The sequence below is a fragment of the Lynx canadensis genome, chromosome B2 (genome assembly GCF_007474595.2).
Source record: "Lynx canadensis isolate LIC74 chromosome B2, mLynCan4.pri.v2, whole genome shotgun sequence".
Lineage (NCBI taxonomy): Eukaryota > Metazoa > Chordata > Mammalia > Carnivora > Felidae > Lynx > Lynx canadensis.
In genome coordinates, this window is record NC_044307.1 from 40,436,478 (window position 1) to 40,448,438 (window position 11,961).

Genomic DNA, 11,961 nt, shown 5'->3' on the forward strand with positions numbered 1-11,961 from the left:
AAGATCTGAAGCAAGCAAGCGGGAGGCAGCCTGGGAACAGGGGAACAGAGAATCACAACAGCACAGGAGCCCGGCGGAAAACACAGCCAGAGCAGGAACCACTAACGAATACAAGAGATGGATTAGACACAAGTGGAATACGGGCTTCCCTAAATCCCTTCTGCTTTTTTTGCCTTCTGCTGTCACACATCTTGCCATGTGCAGGCATCGCTTGTGGAAGAACTTAATGGTTCCTGTAAAGGGACTCTTTCTTTAAAATTGAACCTCATCCCAGGGAATAAAGTGCTAGTTCTGCTTTTGTCCAATATACACTGGAGGAATGACGTGGCACCATAGACACCCAGGTGCCTCACTTTGACATATCGTGGTAGCCAGGAGTCCCAAGTCAGAAGTCTGGTCCCAACTCCAGCCTCATCTCAACGTGACCTCTTTGGGAGCCACCACCTCCCCATTTCATGGTAAAGGAAAACCAAAGGAGCCCTACAGCTGCCCTGCATAGCTCTGACAGCTGAGGTTAGCAGATTTCTACATGGCTCTGGCAAAGGTACCCACCCAGGTGACATGTTAGCAGTGTCCCAGAAATTTCCCAGTTTATGTTCTTTTGGGGGTGGCTACAGATGGGGAGAGCGGCAAAGCATCTGGAAGCAAAGGAAGGAGATTTAGGAAGACAGGCTGGTATAGAAAGAAAAACATCAGATTTAAACCCCAAAATATCGCATCTCCATTTACTGGCTGCATTTAAGTTCTCATTTATAAAGTGAGCATCCGACTTCAGCTCAGGTCATGATCTCACAGTTCATGGGGACAGCCCAGAGCCTGGAGCCTGTTTCAGATTCTGTGTCTCCCTCTCTCTCTGCCCCTCCCCTGCTTGTCCTCTGTCTCTCTCTGTCTCTCAAAAATAAATGTTAAAAAAAGTTAAAAAAAAAAACAACATTATATTCAAAATGCTATCTCAAAAAAGATTTGAGATAGCCTACAGAAAAATACAAAGATAAAGCTGGACAAGAGCAAATATAAATCAGAAGGCCAAAAACAGAAGATCTATGCATTTTATTGTGTGTAAATGACATCTAAAACATACCTCAATTTAAAGAAGCAAAAACCAAAGAAACAAACAAAAAAGCCAGAGGAGGAGAACAAAAAATGCAGATGGCAGGTCCTGCAGTTTCAAAGTTAAACTGAGCTTCCTGCCAGCCAAAGCTAAAAGGGAAACATGACCACTACCTAATTCTTATTGTAGAGGCTTCAGATCTGAAATAATGGCTCTCTGGTACCTTCAATGAGGGGCAGAATCCTTGGGGACAACTCTGTAGTATGTACAGTAACATGTGTCCTAAGGCCGTCCCTGACTGGATATATCAATGTTGGCCCAACTGAACATTTCTGTGGTAGGAGTCAGGTAAGCAGGTAATGTAAGTCAAAGGAGAAGCTTGGAGGCTCAAATGAGATGAGGACAAAGAGCTCAGGAAACTGTGAACCCTTAGGTGAGGGGCGCAGAATTGACTGCCCAGGGTGACTAAGCCAGCTAAACACGAAAGCGACTCTGGCATCAGCCCTATCCCAATGCAATTCGTAAACAAATGGCTTAGTTACACGGGGTGCTCTCCAAAATAGCAACCAAAGCCACTCCTGGGCATATCCATTGAGCTCCACATAGCAGAGGGCCCTGACTGGGCCCCCACATCCATTTTCTCCTTCATCTTTTAGTCACAGAAGCTCCTGAGTTTTAACTGGACACATGGCCACCCAAATAATGGGCTTGTGTCCCAGCGTCCCTTTCAGCAGAGTGTGGCCACACTGATTTGAGAGACTCCAGGTCATAGCCTTTGAAAAGAAACTGCTTTGTTCTCTCTTTCCCTGGTGTATAGTAGACACAGAGCTGAGGAGTCTGCTTTGACCTTGAGGGCAAGGTCAACACCCAGGACTGGCTGAACAACAAGACAGAAGGAAGCTGAGGTTCTGGTGACCTTGTACAGCTAAATCTGTCCTGGACCATCTGATTACATCTGTACTATTTGAAGAGCAAAAAATAAACTTCTGCTAAAAGCCACTGTACTTTTGGTTCTCTTTGTTATAGCAGCTTAGCCTGTGGCTTAATATAATTCGCAACAGAATGGAAAGATGTCAGAGGGAGATTCCCAAGGACTCAGGCAACACCCTAGAAAAGTCAACTCACAATTCACTTCAGCAAACAGGTCAGAAAATGATAGCCATCACACTAAGTTATGCCTTCTACTCCTTCTCCAAGAGAGGCCCAACCACATCCCTGGAATAGAGGAAGAGGCCTTTATTACAGCCCGGCCCAGCCTGTCCACTGCGGGCCCTGGCCAAATCCTCAACAGCTGGAGATACAGACTGCTTTCCCCACCAACACTAGGCAGGGACAGCCCTGTCCTACCTTTTCCCCTAAAGCAGGAAAGCTCCACACTTCTCCACTCTTCATAATTACCATTCTTGAGAACAGGCCAAGTCCAGTAAGGCGTGGGGTGAAGCAGCTGCTGGGGGGCTGTGTGTGAGGGTCAGGGGAGGGGAGTCCAAATCCCCAGAACAAAAGTCACAGCTGGGAAGAGGGAGGGAAGCTTCCATGTCTGCCCTGGGTTTCTGGGGGGCGGCACCTGCTCCTCCTGTGTAGTCCCCCTGGTGGCAGAGCTCAGCTGGGCAGCTGCCAGCCACTAGCGAATGCCAGCCACGGGCACCTGCTGCTGCTTGCGGATCTTGTTGAAGAGTTCCATGTACTGGGCCATGGTGTCTGCCGGGCCGTAGACGGCATCGTGTCTGTTCCCAAACACTGCAGGAGCCCCTGGTGTGTGGCTGCCTAGAAAACTCTGTAGAAACTCGAGCAGCAGGTTCCAGCAGTCACTAGCTACCACACAGGGGCCATACTCTACCTGGAGACCAAAAGAACAGAGAACAAAGGTAAGTGAGGGCAAGGACAAGGTCTCCTGCTTCTCTTGCACCTCTTGCACCCTGCTCCCATGTTCCCCAAACCCCAGCAAAAGACAAACACCTTGTAACACAGTGTTGATCCATAGGAAACAGTCAACCCAAACACCAGGGATTCGACACACCCAGCATCATTCCCTTTAGGCATCTCAGACATTCTCATCTTGGGAGTTACCAAGCCACGGCCCAACCCATAAGACCCAGGCCCCTTCTGGTGATCTCAGAACTGTATGTTCTGGTATGTTGCATGAAGATCCCAGGAGAGCTCAGGAAAATGTGTTTATATGTCTGTGTGAGTGTGATTGTGTGTGTGTGTGTGTGTGTGTGTGTGTATATCCATAGTGTGCAAAGTAGATACCCATATTTGAAATCTTTTCAAGACCAAACATGACTCCCAAGATAGACCCCACCTGACCCTAAGAAGTAATTTCCCAAACAATGTGGCAGGGGTCAAAGATTATACATCTTAGACTTTCTCATTCCTTTCTCCTAATTTTTTACCAGACAGATGGCAGAAAAAATAGTTAGTAACATAAGGGGAAACGAGGAAAGAAATAACTGGGATGTATTTGTACCACAAAGTTGGAAACATAAAGAAGAAGCGAACAGTGGGTTCCCAGTGGGTCTCAGCAAATCCAAGGCGTATCACAAGCTGAAAGGGGTCAGGAAATCTTGGCCCCAGAGGTCCCTGGAGTATCAAAGTAGTAATTCCTGCTAAGGCCCTTTACTCTACCTGGAATGCCTTGTGGGCCTTATCTATCCCCACATCTCTACATTTTTAAGTCCCTCTTTACATGTTACTCTTGTAGAAAGCATCCCAATCCCCAAAGTCAATGCTTTCATTGGCCTGAATTCCCAGAGCAATCTGGGCCTTTTTTATGGCATTTCTTAAAGACTAACTTCAAAAACAGTTTGTGTGGGGGCGCCTGAGTGGCTCAGTTGTTTAAGTGTCCGACTTCAGCTCAGGTCGTGATCTCACAGTTTGTGAGTTCAAGCCCCTTGTGGGGCTTGCCGACAGCTCAGAGTCTGGAGCCTGCTTCAGATTCTGTGTTTCCATCTCTCTCTGCCCCTCCCCCACTCAAGCACACTCTCTCTCTCTCTCTCTCAAATATAAATAACAATAATAAAAAGTTTGTGTGTTTCAGCTTACTAAATTACACATTTTCAAAAAGCAAGCCCTGTAGCTTACCTATTTTTTTTTTTTTTATCTCACACAGTGCTGGGCACAACAGATTGAGAAATTTCACTGGTCCCAAAGCCAGCTACTGCCACACTCCCTCTTTGTCATCTTCAATATATACCCCAGAAATGAAGTCACCACACACACACACCTCTTTTCATCATGAAAGTTGACAGCATGTCAAAAGGAAAGGCTCATCAATGCTACACAGCCTTCCAGACTTATCTTACAGGGTACTGTGGAGAGGTGTACAGGCACATGATTTAGGGCCCACCTCTCAAAAGTTACCTGCACCAAAACTTGTCCTGGTCTGCTCCAGTCCTTGTGATGGGTGACCAGTCCCTCCACATCACAATTCACTGGTCTCCCTTGACTATCCCTTCCCTTCTCCAGCAAGACAGCCTTCCTAAGCTTTCTCCCTGTTGTGACCCCAGCTTCCCATTCCCACCCTGAGCCACAGCCTGAATGATTAAAGAAAGGCTAAAAGATGCCCTGGAGACAGGGATCAGGGAGAAATATAAACACCTGTTTGCATTCAGAGGGATGTGGAAATCTACAGAGCCCTTTAACACATACTGCTATTTCCCCAAAGTCTTACCTCTACGGAGATGCCTCGGGCACTGGGCCCCATGGTAACTGTGCCCACCTTCACTAGGAAGTCACAGTACTGGTAACGGGTACCCCGGGTCTCAATCTTGCTAGCCTTGGCACTCTGGAAAAAGCCCTTGAGCTTCACCATGAGCACATCGAAGTTGGTGTCAGCAATGAGGCAAGGGCCATTCTCAAAGAGGGCGAAGCAGCTCAAAGGGTACTCTGAGTTGTGCATCACGTACATCAGCTTCCCAGCCTGACCTGCAGGGACAGAGATCCTATCGGCATCAAGACCTTCATCTGCAAACCCCAGGACAGAGTCAAAGGCGTGGAACAAGGCCAGATGGCATTGTGCCATTACCTCAGCGATCTTGGAAGGAGATGGAGCAGGGGGGAATCCCCTCACTAACAGTCTTTTCCAGAGAGGAAGGGAGACGAACGGCAGGCAAGGCAGCACGTGGTAAAACCTCACCCCACAGAAAACGTGAGGAGCACAAGGGAACTTTGATAGCAACTGCTAACAGTTTAGTTAAGTTCTTAAGAGGGATGGGCTCACAGATGGATGTTTAATGATGATGATCAATGATGATGATCGATGACCGACACAGACTTCACATACAGTCTTCTGTATGATCATTTCTTGCAGAATAGGGACAATGAAGTAAAATTAACAACACCTGAGTATACCAAATGAAGCAAATGCTGTCTTTTCTGTCCATCCCTTCTTCCCTTGGCCTCCTCCCTGAGACACAAAGGTGGCCCCACAGAAGCAGCAAAGGGGAGGATCTGAGCTTGAGGCTGGAAAGGTAGGCCAGAGTGAAGCTGTGATAAGTCTTGTTTTCCAAGCCTCAGGAAGTATGGACTTTACCCTGAAGGCACTGATGAACGCTTGGAGTACTTTAAGATATCAGCTGACTTGGGAAGCAATCGGCACAATCGCAGAAAGAACTCAGGATCTGGAATCAGAAGGTTGAGTTTCGAGCCCCAGTCACCCCTTCCAATTTCTGAAAAATGAGCTTTCTCATTGATTACACTAGAGATTTTTCTGCAAGAAGGAAGGAAAGCTACATATATTTGGTTAACTAAGAAACAGAAAGCAAGATCCACTCCCCCCTTATATACTACAAGAGTCAATGGATAGACAAGGACAATCCCAAGTATTTAAGACTTACCTATTCAAATATTTATTAAGTACTTAACTATCCCCAACATCGTGCTAGGGTTTAAGAGGCAGGTTTAAGAGATTTAAGTGGAGAACACAGCAGCTGGCCTCAGGAAGCTGACACTCTCACTGGCAACAGGGGAAAAACCAAAGTGCGTATGTGGAATAGACCAGAAGTCTTTTTGGAAGGAAGAACAGAGCCGGAAGAAATCAAAGTGGGCAAGAGTCAGCAGGAAACATGTTCATGGAGAAAAGAGGACTACGTACCCTATGAAGAGAGGATAGAGTTCAGCCACACTGAGAAGGAAAGATATTCTAGACAAGGATGAGAGTTTAACAGTGGAAAAGAGGAGATGGGGTGGAGGGGCCGCTATACAGGCCTCTACTCTGCTGCCACTTCCAGAACTCAGGCCCTGCGCCAACCTCCCCCCACATCCCTCCTCACTGCTTGTTGCCAATTCATACATTTCACCTCCTGCTAAATCCAGTGCAAAACATTTCAACCCTCCAAAAGGACCAAAAAAAAAAAAAAAGACATCCAAAGCTGATCTGTCATTCTGTTCTTATGCAAACTCACTGTAAGTACTTAATTCATAACTATGTAAGTCTGAGAGTGTTCTTACTGTCTTGAAAATATTTTGACAGTCAGCTGAGGTTTTTTTAACGAAGGCACTGCCAGTTGTTTATAACAATGATAATTTTTTTTAAGTTTATTTATTTTGAGAGAGTGCGTGCACAAGAGCAGGGGAGGCGCAGAGAGAGAGAGGGAGACAGAGAATCCCCAAGCAGGCTCCTGGCTGTCAGTGATGAGCCCAACAAGGGACTGCATCTCATGAACTGTGAGATCATGACTTGGGCTGAAATCAAGAGTTGGACGCTCGGGACACCTGGGTGGCTCAGTTAGTTAAGCATCCGACTCTTGGTTTTAGCTCAGATCATGATCTCACGGTTCATGGATTCCAGCCCTGCATCAGGCTCTGTGCTGACAGTGCACAACCTGCTTGGGATTCCGTCTCCCTCTCTCTCTACCCCTCCCTTGTACTCCCGCTCTCTCTCAAAAATAAACAAACAAACATTTAAGAAAAAAAAAAAAAAAGAGTTGGATGCTCAACCGACTGAGCCACGCAGGTGCCTGACAATAGCATGTTTTAAATCTCAACAGAGTATTTCCGTATCTGCACACACTTGTGAAGCAAGCAGAACCAGTGTCGCTGTCCCCCTGTTACAGACAAGGAAAATGAAGCCAATGGTTCTGGACCAGCAGCAGCAGCACCACCAACTGGGAACTTAATGGAAATGCAGATTCTCTGTCCCAGCCCACGCTTACTGAGTGGGAAACCCTGGAGGGGCCCAGCAATCAGTTGTGACTGAGCCCTCTGGGTGATGTTAATGCTGGTCCCTATGAGAACTTGTGATCCAAAGGCACAGAGCCAGTAAGGAACAGAACTGGACCTCCAATCCAGGCCTTCTGACCTTAAGTTTATTGCTCCTTCCATTCTACCCCGCTGTCTGCCACGAATGTGTCCTCTCCCCAACTAGACTGTACCTCCTTGAAGAGTAAAGGTCAGATTAGGAAAACAAAGCCCATAACAGGTAGTGTCATCGACGTAGTATGCCATCTTATATCTATGCACAAATGTTTCGGTTTCCAAATGCTTTCACAACAATTCTCTTTTAATTCCTACATCCTTCCTAGTGAAGGCAAAACTAATAGTAACACTGTGATCTTATTGATGCTGAAACTCCATAGAGCTCTGATTTATCAAATATTTATTACATTTACAACCTCAGCTCTAAGCGCTTTGCAGATACTAATTTAATTAGCACAACAACACTAGGAGATCTATGATATTTTCACTGTACAAATGACAGAAATGTACTGGGAAGGTACAGAAACAGAGCCCATAGCAGATAGTTTCATTAGAAGGGATTTAATACAGGGAACAAAATACAGGGGTTGGAAAAACTGACACAGGGATGTACTACTATCCTTAAGGCTGGAAGGAGAAAGAGAAGATGTGCTGTCATTAGAGCCAGACGAGGGCCACCCAGCAGGAGCTAAAACCAAGGAAGAGACACTGCCACAGCCAGAGATCCAGAGACACGGCCCAAAGCAGAGGGAGAGGAGGAGATATTGTGCTCTCCCTTTCTTCTGTCCTCTAACCTTCCCCAGTGCAGTAAGTGGCCAAAGGTAACTAAAAAGGGGCCAGCAAAGTTACAGCTAGTATGTGACCAGAACTCAGTTCTCTGGTTCCATGATCTAGGCTCTTAATCACTGTGCTTTGGAACTGTCCTAAGTCAAGTAACTGCAGAGCCAAGACTAAGAGAACCCAGGTTCCCTAACTCACATTCAAAGATTCTCCTGGGGCAGTGGGTGACTCAGGTGGTTAAGCATCTGACTCTTGATTTCAGCTCAGGTCACGATCTCACGATTTCGTGAGTTCCAGCCCCACAAGGGGCTGTTAGCACAGAACCTGCTTGAGATTCTCCCTCTTTGTCTGCCCCTCCCCCCACTTGCATCCTCTCTCTCTCTCTCTCAAAATAAATAAATAAACTTAAAAAAAAAAAAAGATTCTCTTTGTCTCTCTACCAACACCACCAATCATCCACAGTCCATCTCACCTCTCAATATATTTAAAATAAAAGTTGATTCACTGGTCAAGGTTATGCCAATGAGGTATCCAAGACTACTAGCTAGGTGTGGGAATCAGAAAGCCTTTCTGTAGAAAGTTCTAAACACTCTAAAGGTGCGAAAGAATCATATACAAAGACTTCTGAGCCTAAAAGGAGTCTTTCTCAAACTTAAAAGGGTGCTTAATGATCCTCAAGGGAGCTGGCTGAAATGTAACTGAGGCCTGTAGCTCCAGTCCAGTCAGTAAGCAGGGCCAGGACTGCACCTTTAACAAGTAACCCAGGTGATTAGATGCAGAGGCAGTTAGCCAGTGACCAATCCCCCAGAGAAACGCAGCTCTAAAAGTGAGAAGTGCAAAAACACCAAAACACAGGCCCCGTATAAGAGATGAAGGACGAAGAATTAACGAACTCAGAAACACTGTCTGCCACATGTTCGAGAATACCACCCTTTGCAAAAGAGCATAAAGAACTCAGTGAACCCGAATGTCAATCAACTCCAAGCCAAGGTTGCATCTCACTGACCTTGGCTGCCAAGAGTGGAGGCGGCTGTGTGGTAGGTCTCACAATCCACACAAAATGTTCCTTGTTTCTCTGCCCCAAGCATCTCCAGTTTCCGGGTGAGGAGCTCCACGGTCTGCTGGACACTCTTGCCCTCAGCCACAGGCATCTGGGACACACTAGAAGGGAGAGGACCCAATCATCAGTATCCAGAAGCACATGTGCACTCATTGAGCCACTCATTTGCCCACAGACTCACAGCTCTTCAGGGCCAGGAGTTACCTTAAGACACCACCTACCCTGATCCTCTTTCTCATTTTAAAGACAAGAAGAGAGAGGCTCAAGTCCCTGAGAGCTCCACTAAGAACTACAGCACAGGTATAAGGACACTCACACCAGTGCAGTGAACATCCTATCACACTGCTTTCCCAAGTGTGACATGTGTGCCAACGTTCAAGAGGTTTTAGGTGGCACACAGACTGAGCATTCCCTAACATTAAGTCATATGAGAAAAGAATATCCTTTGCAATTCCTTCAGTTCTGACTATATCAGGAAAACCTCAATTTGTGGTATGTTTTTACCAAGTCTCTAACACTTTGAACGGGCGCTGTCCAGTAGAGTAGCCACAAGCCACATGTGGCTTTTTACACTGAAACTAATAAACTAAGTTAAATTAAAAATCCAACTCCCCGGGGGCACCTGGGTGGCCCAGTTGGTTAAGCGACCAACTTCAGCTCAGGTCATGATCTTGCAGTTTGTGAGTTCAAGCCCTGCATCAGGCTCTGTGCTGACAGGTCAGAGACTGGAGCCTACTTCAGATTCTGTGTCTCCCTCTCTCTCTGCCCCTCCCCCGCTCACGCTCTATGTCTCTCTGTCTCTCAATAATAAATAAATGTTAAAGAAAAAAAATTTTTTTAATAAAAAAAATTTAAAAAAAATTCAACTTCCCACCTGCACTATCCACATTTCTAAGGCTCAAAAGCCACATGTGACTAGAAGCCAGTGTATTAGACAATGCTGTTATAGAACATTTCTGTCATTGGCAACTTCTTTTCAACAGCCCCAGGATCAAAGAGAAAGCAAGCCTCAAGTTTATAATCTTTAGGAATGAGAGGCAACAGTATGTACACAAATTTAATCCAAACAATGAAATAAAAATGTTCAAGATTTCCTTCTATGGTAAGTAAAACTAGCTCCCCCTTTAGAGTAGTAGGTAACAATCATTAGGCACAAACCATGTGCCAGACCATTCCCAAAGGCCCTTAGATGAATTAACTCTGAATCCTCACAAAAGCCCTATAAGATGAGCTGTTAATTATCTCCTTGCTACAAATGAGTAAACTGAAGTGGAGAGGAGTTGAGTAACTCGCGAAGGGCCACATAGCTTGATGTAGTGTAGCCAAGATTCAAAGCCAGGCAAGCTGGCTCTATGTCTGTGCTATACTAGACCGCTTCCTTAGGGTTGTAATTGCCTTTTAAAATGTTTTTAAGGAAAATAAATGGATTCGAAAGAAAACATTAATAAATAGTACAGGTGGTACCTAACTACATAAAAACCACGTTAGTGAATTTTGGAAGATACTACATTACTTTATGATCAACAAAATGAAGGTATAAGAATGGAGTCCTGTAACTAAAAATTGTCACTACTCTCCATCAGAAAAAGCACTCATAAGTAAGGATGATGATATGCCTTATTGTGAAACATTGTAAAAGTGATATTATGGGGGGAGTCAGAAGTCCCAGGAGTGTGAAAAACTTGATTAAGGGTCCCAACAGACTGACAGCCCATTCCTTCTGTCTTCTACTGAAAGAACAGGGGCTCCCAGGGTTCCCAGCCACTATGCTACAAACTTTTCATTCCATTCCTCACGCATCCCCCTTGCACTAGAGGATTTGTAAAAGGTTCATGATGTCCACTGTAAACAACAAAGGTGACGTCATGGACAAACCGACAAGAACCTGAGCTGCAGGAAAGAGTAGTCTCCCCCAGGCTCTTATGCAAGAAGCTTCCAACCACTGACTTCAGATATCCTAACCTCCAGCTCTCTCTGACTGGAAAGATGCTAATACTAAATATTCAAAACAAAGCAATCCTTGAAATCTAGCATTCTGGAACTAAGGCCTGCAAGAGCAGTAGGCCCATACCTTCCTCTGCCACCCTGAATTATATCATGTTAGAGATAAAAAGTCCATAAAAACTAGACCGTGTAATTAAACACAGAGGGAGACGGATCCCCAAGAGGTGACGCGCCTGAACCCCAATCTAACTGCCAGCAGCTTTTTCTCTAGACCCACTAGCTTAAAACGGCCACACCAGAACCAGACACGGGCTGGTCTTAACTGCCTTAGGCGGCTGTAGGAAGCAGCAGGAGAAAACCTAAAAAAAGATGGTTTCCCCGTGGCCTGTCCCCCACCCCCTCCAGCTTCGCCGGCAGACTGAGTCCTAGTCCGGACATCCTATTTCCGACCCTTAAGTTTCACTCCGGGCAGCCCTATGGCCTCATGGGAAGGAAGAAAAAGGGAAGGAGGTACACAACCACCGATGGGCTCCTGGGATAAAACCTTTCACTTGCTGCCTTCCAGGAAGCACCGGAGCATCTCCAAGCAAACAAGGCCGGAAAAACCGCAGCCCTTACAGTGTCTCCCTCACCCACACATTCCGAAGACATCTTGCTCAGCTCGTGCGGGGCGGCAGACCCTGGTCCCGCTCCTCCTCCCGGGTGGCTCCGAGGGCCTTTCCCGACCCCAAACGCCGCCCTACAAAGTCCCTTGGGGTCCTACCAAGTCACTCCCATGGTATCGGACCAGCAAGGTTGGCAGGAACAGTTGATTCGCAGCGTTCTCCAGCCGCCCACACTAAGTGAAGACCCCCCCCCACAACGCAAGCTTCGGCCGAGGGAGTGCAACGGAAATGACGTAAAAACAGAGCGCCCAGTAGACGCGCTCACG

General features: G+C 46.3%; 1 protein-coding gene across 1 annotated transcript; it reads right to left on the reverse strand.

Moving 5' to 3' along the window:
* Window positions 1-1,035: 1,035 nt before the first annotated feature.
* On the reverse strand, window positions 1,036-11,928 carry MED20 (mediator complex subunit 20). The gene is made up of 4 exons (XM_030315505.1): window positions 11,794-11,928; window positions 9,033-9,187; window positions 4,722-4,975; window positions 1,036-2,888 (listed from the first exon to the last, which is right to left on the reverse strand). Exons 1-4 carry the CDS (start codon window positions 11,805-11,807, stop codon window positions 2,673-2,675), a joined length of 639 nt encoding a protein of 212 aa, XP_030171365.1. The 5' UTR covers window positions 11,808-11,928; the 3' UTR covers window positions 1,036-2,672.
* Between the last annotated feature and the right edge of the window lie 33 nt (window positions 11,929-11,961).

Coding starts and splice junctions, on each gene's coding strand:
- MED20 (XM_030315505.1), bottom strand. Junction 4,976..9,032: donor CTCCACTCTTGGCAGCCAAG/GTCAGTGAGATG, acceptor CTGTCCCTGCAG/GTCAGGCTGGGAAGCTGATG. Junction 2,889..4,721: donor CCCGAGGCATCTCCGTAGAG/GTAAGACTTTGG, acceptor TTTGGTCTCCAG/GTAGAGTATGGCCCCTGTGT.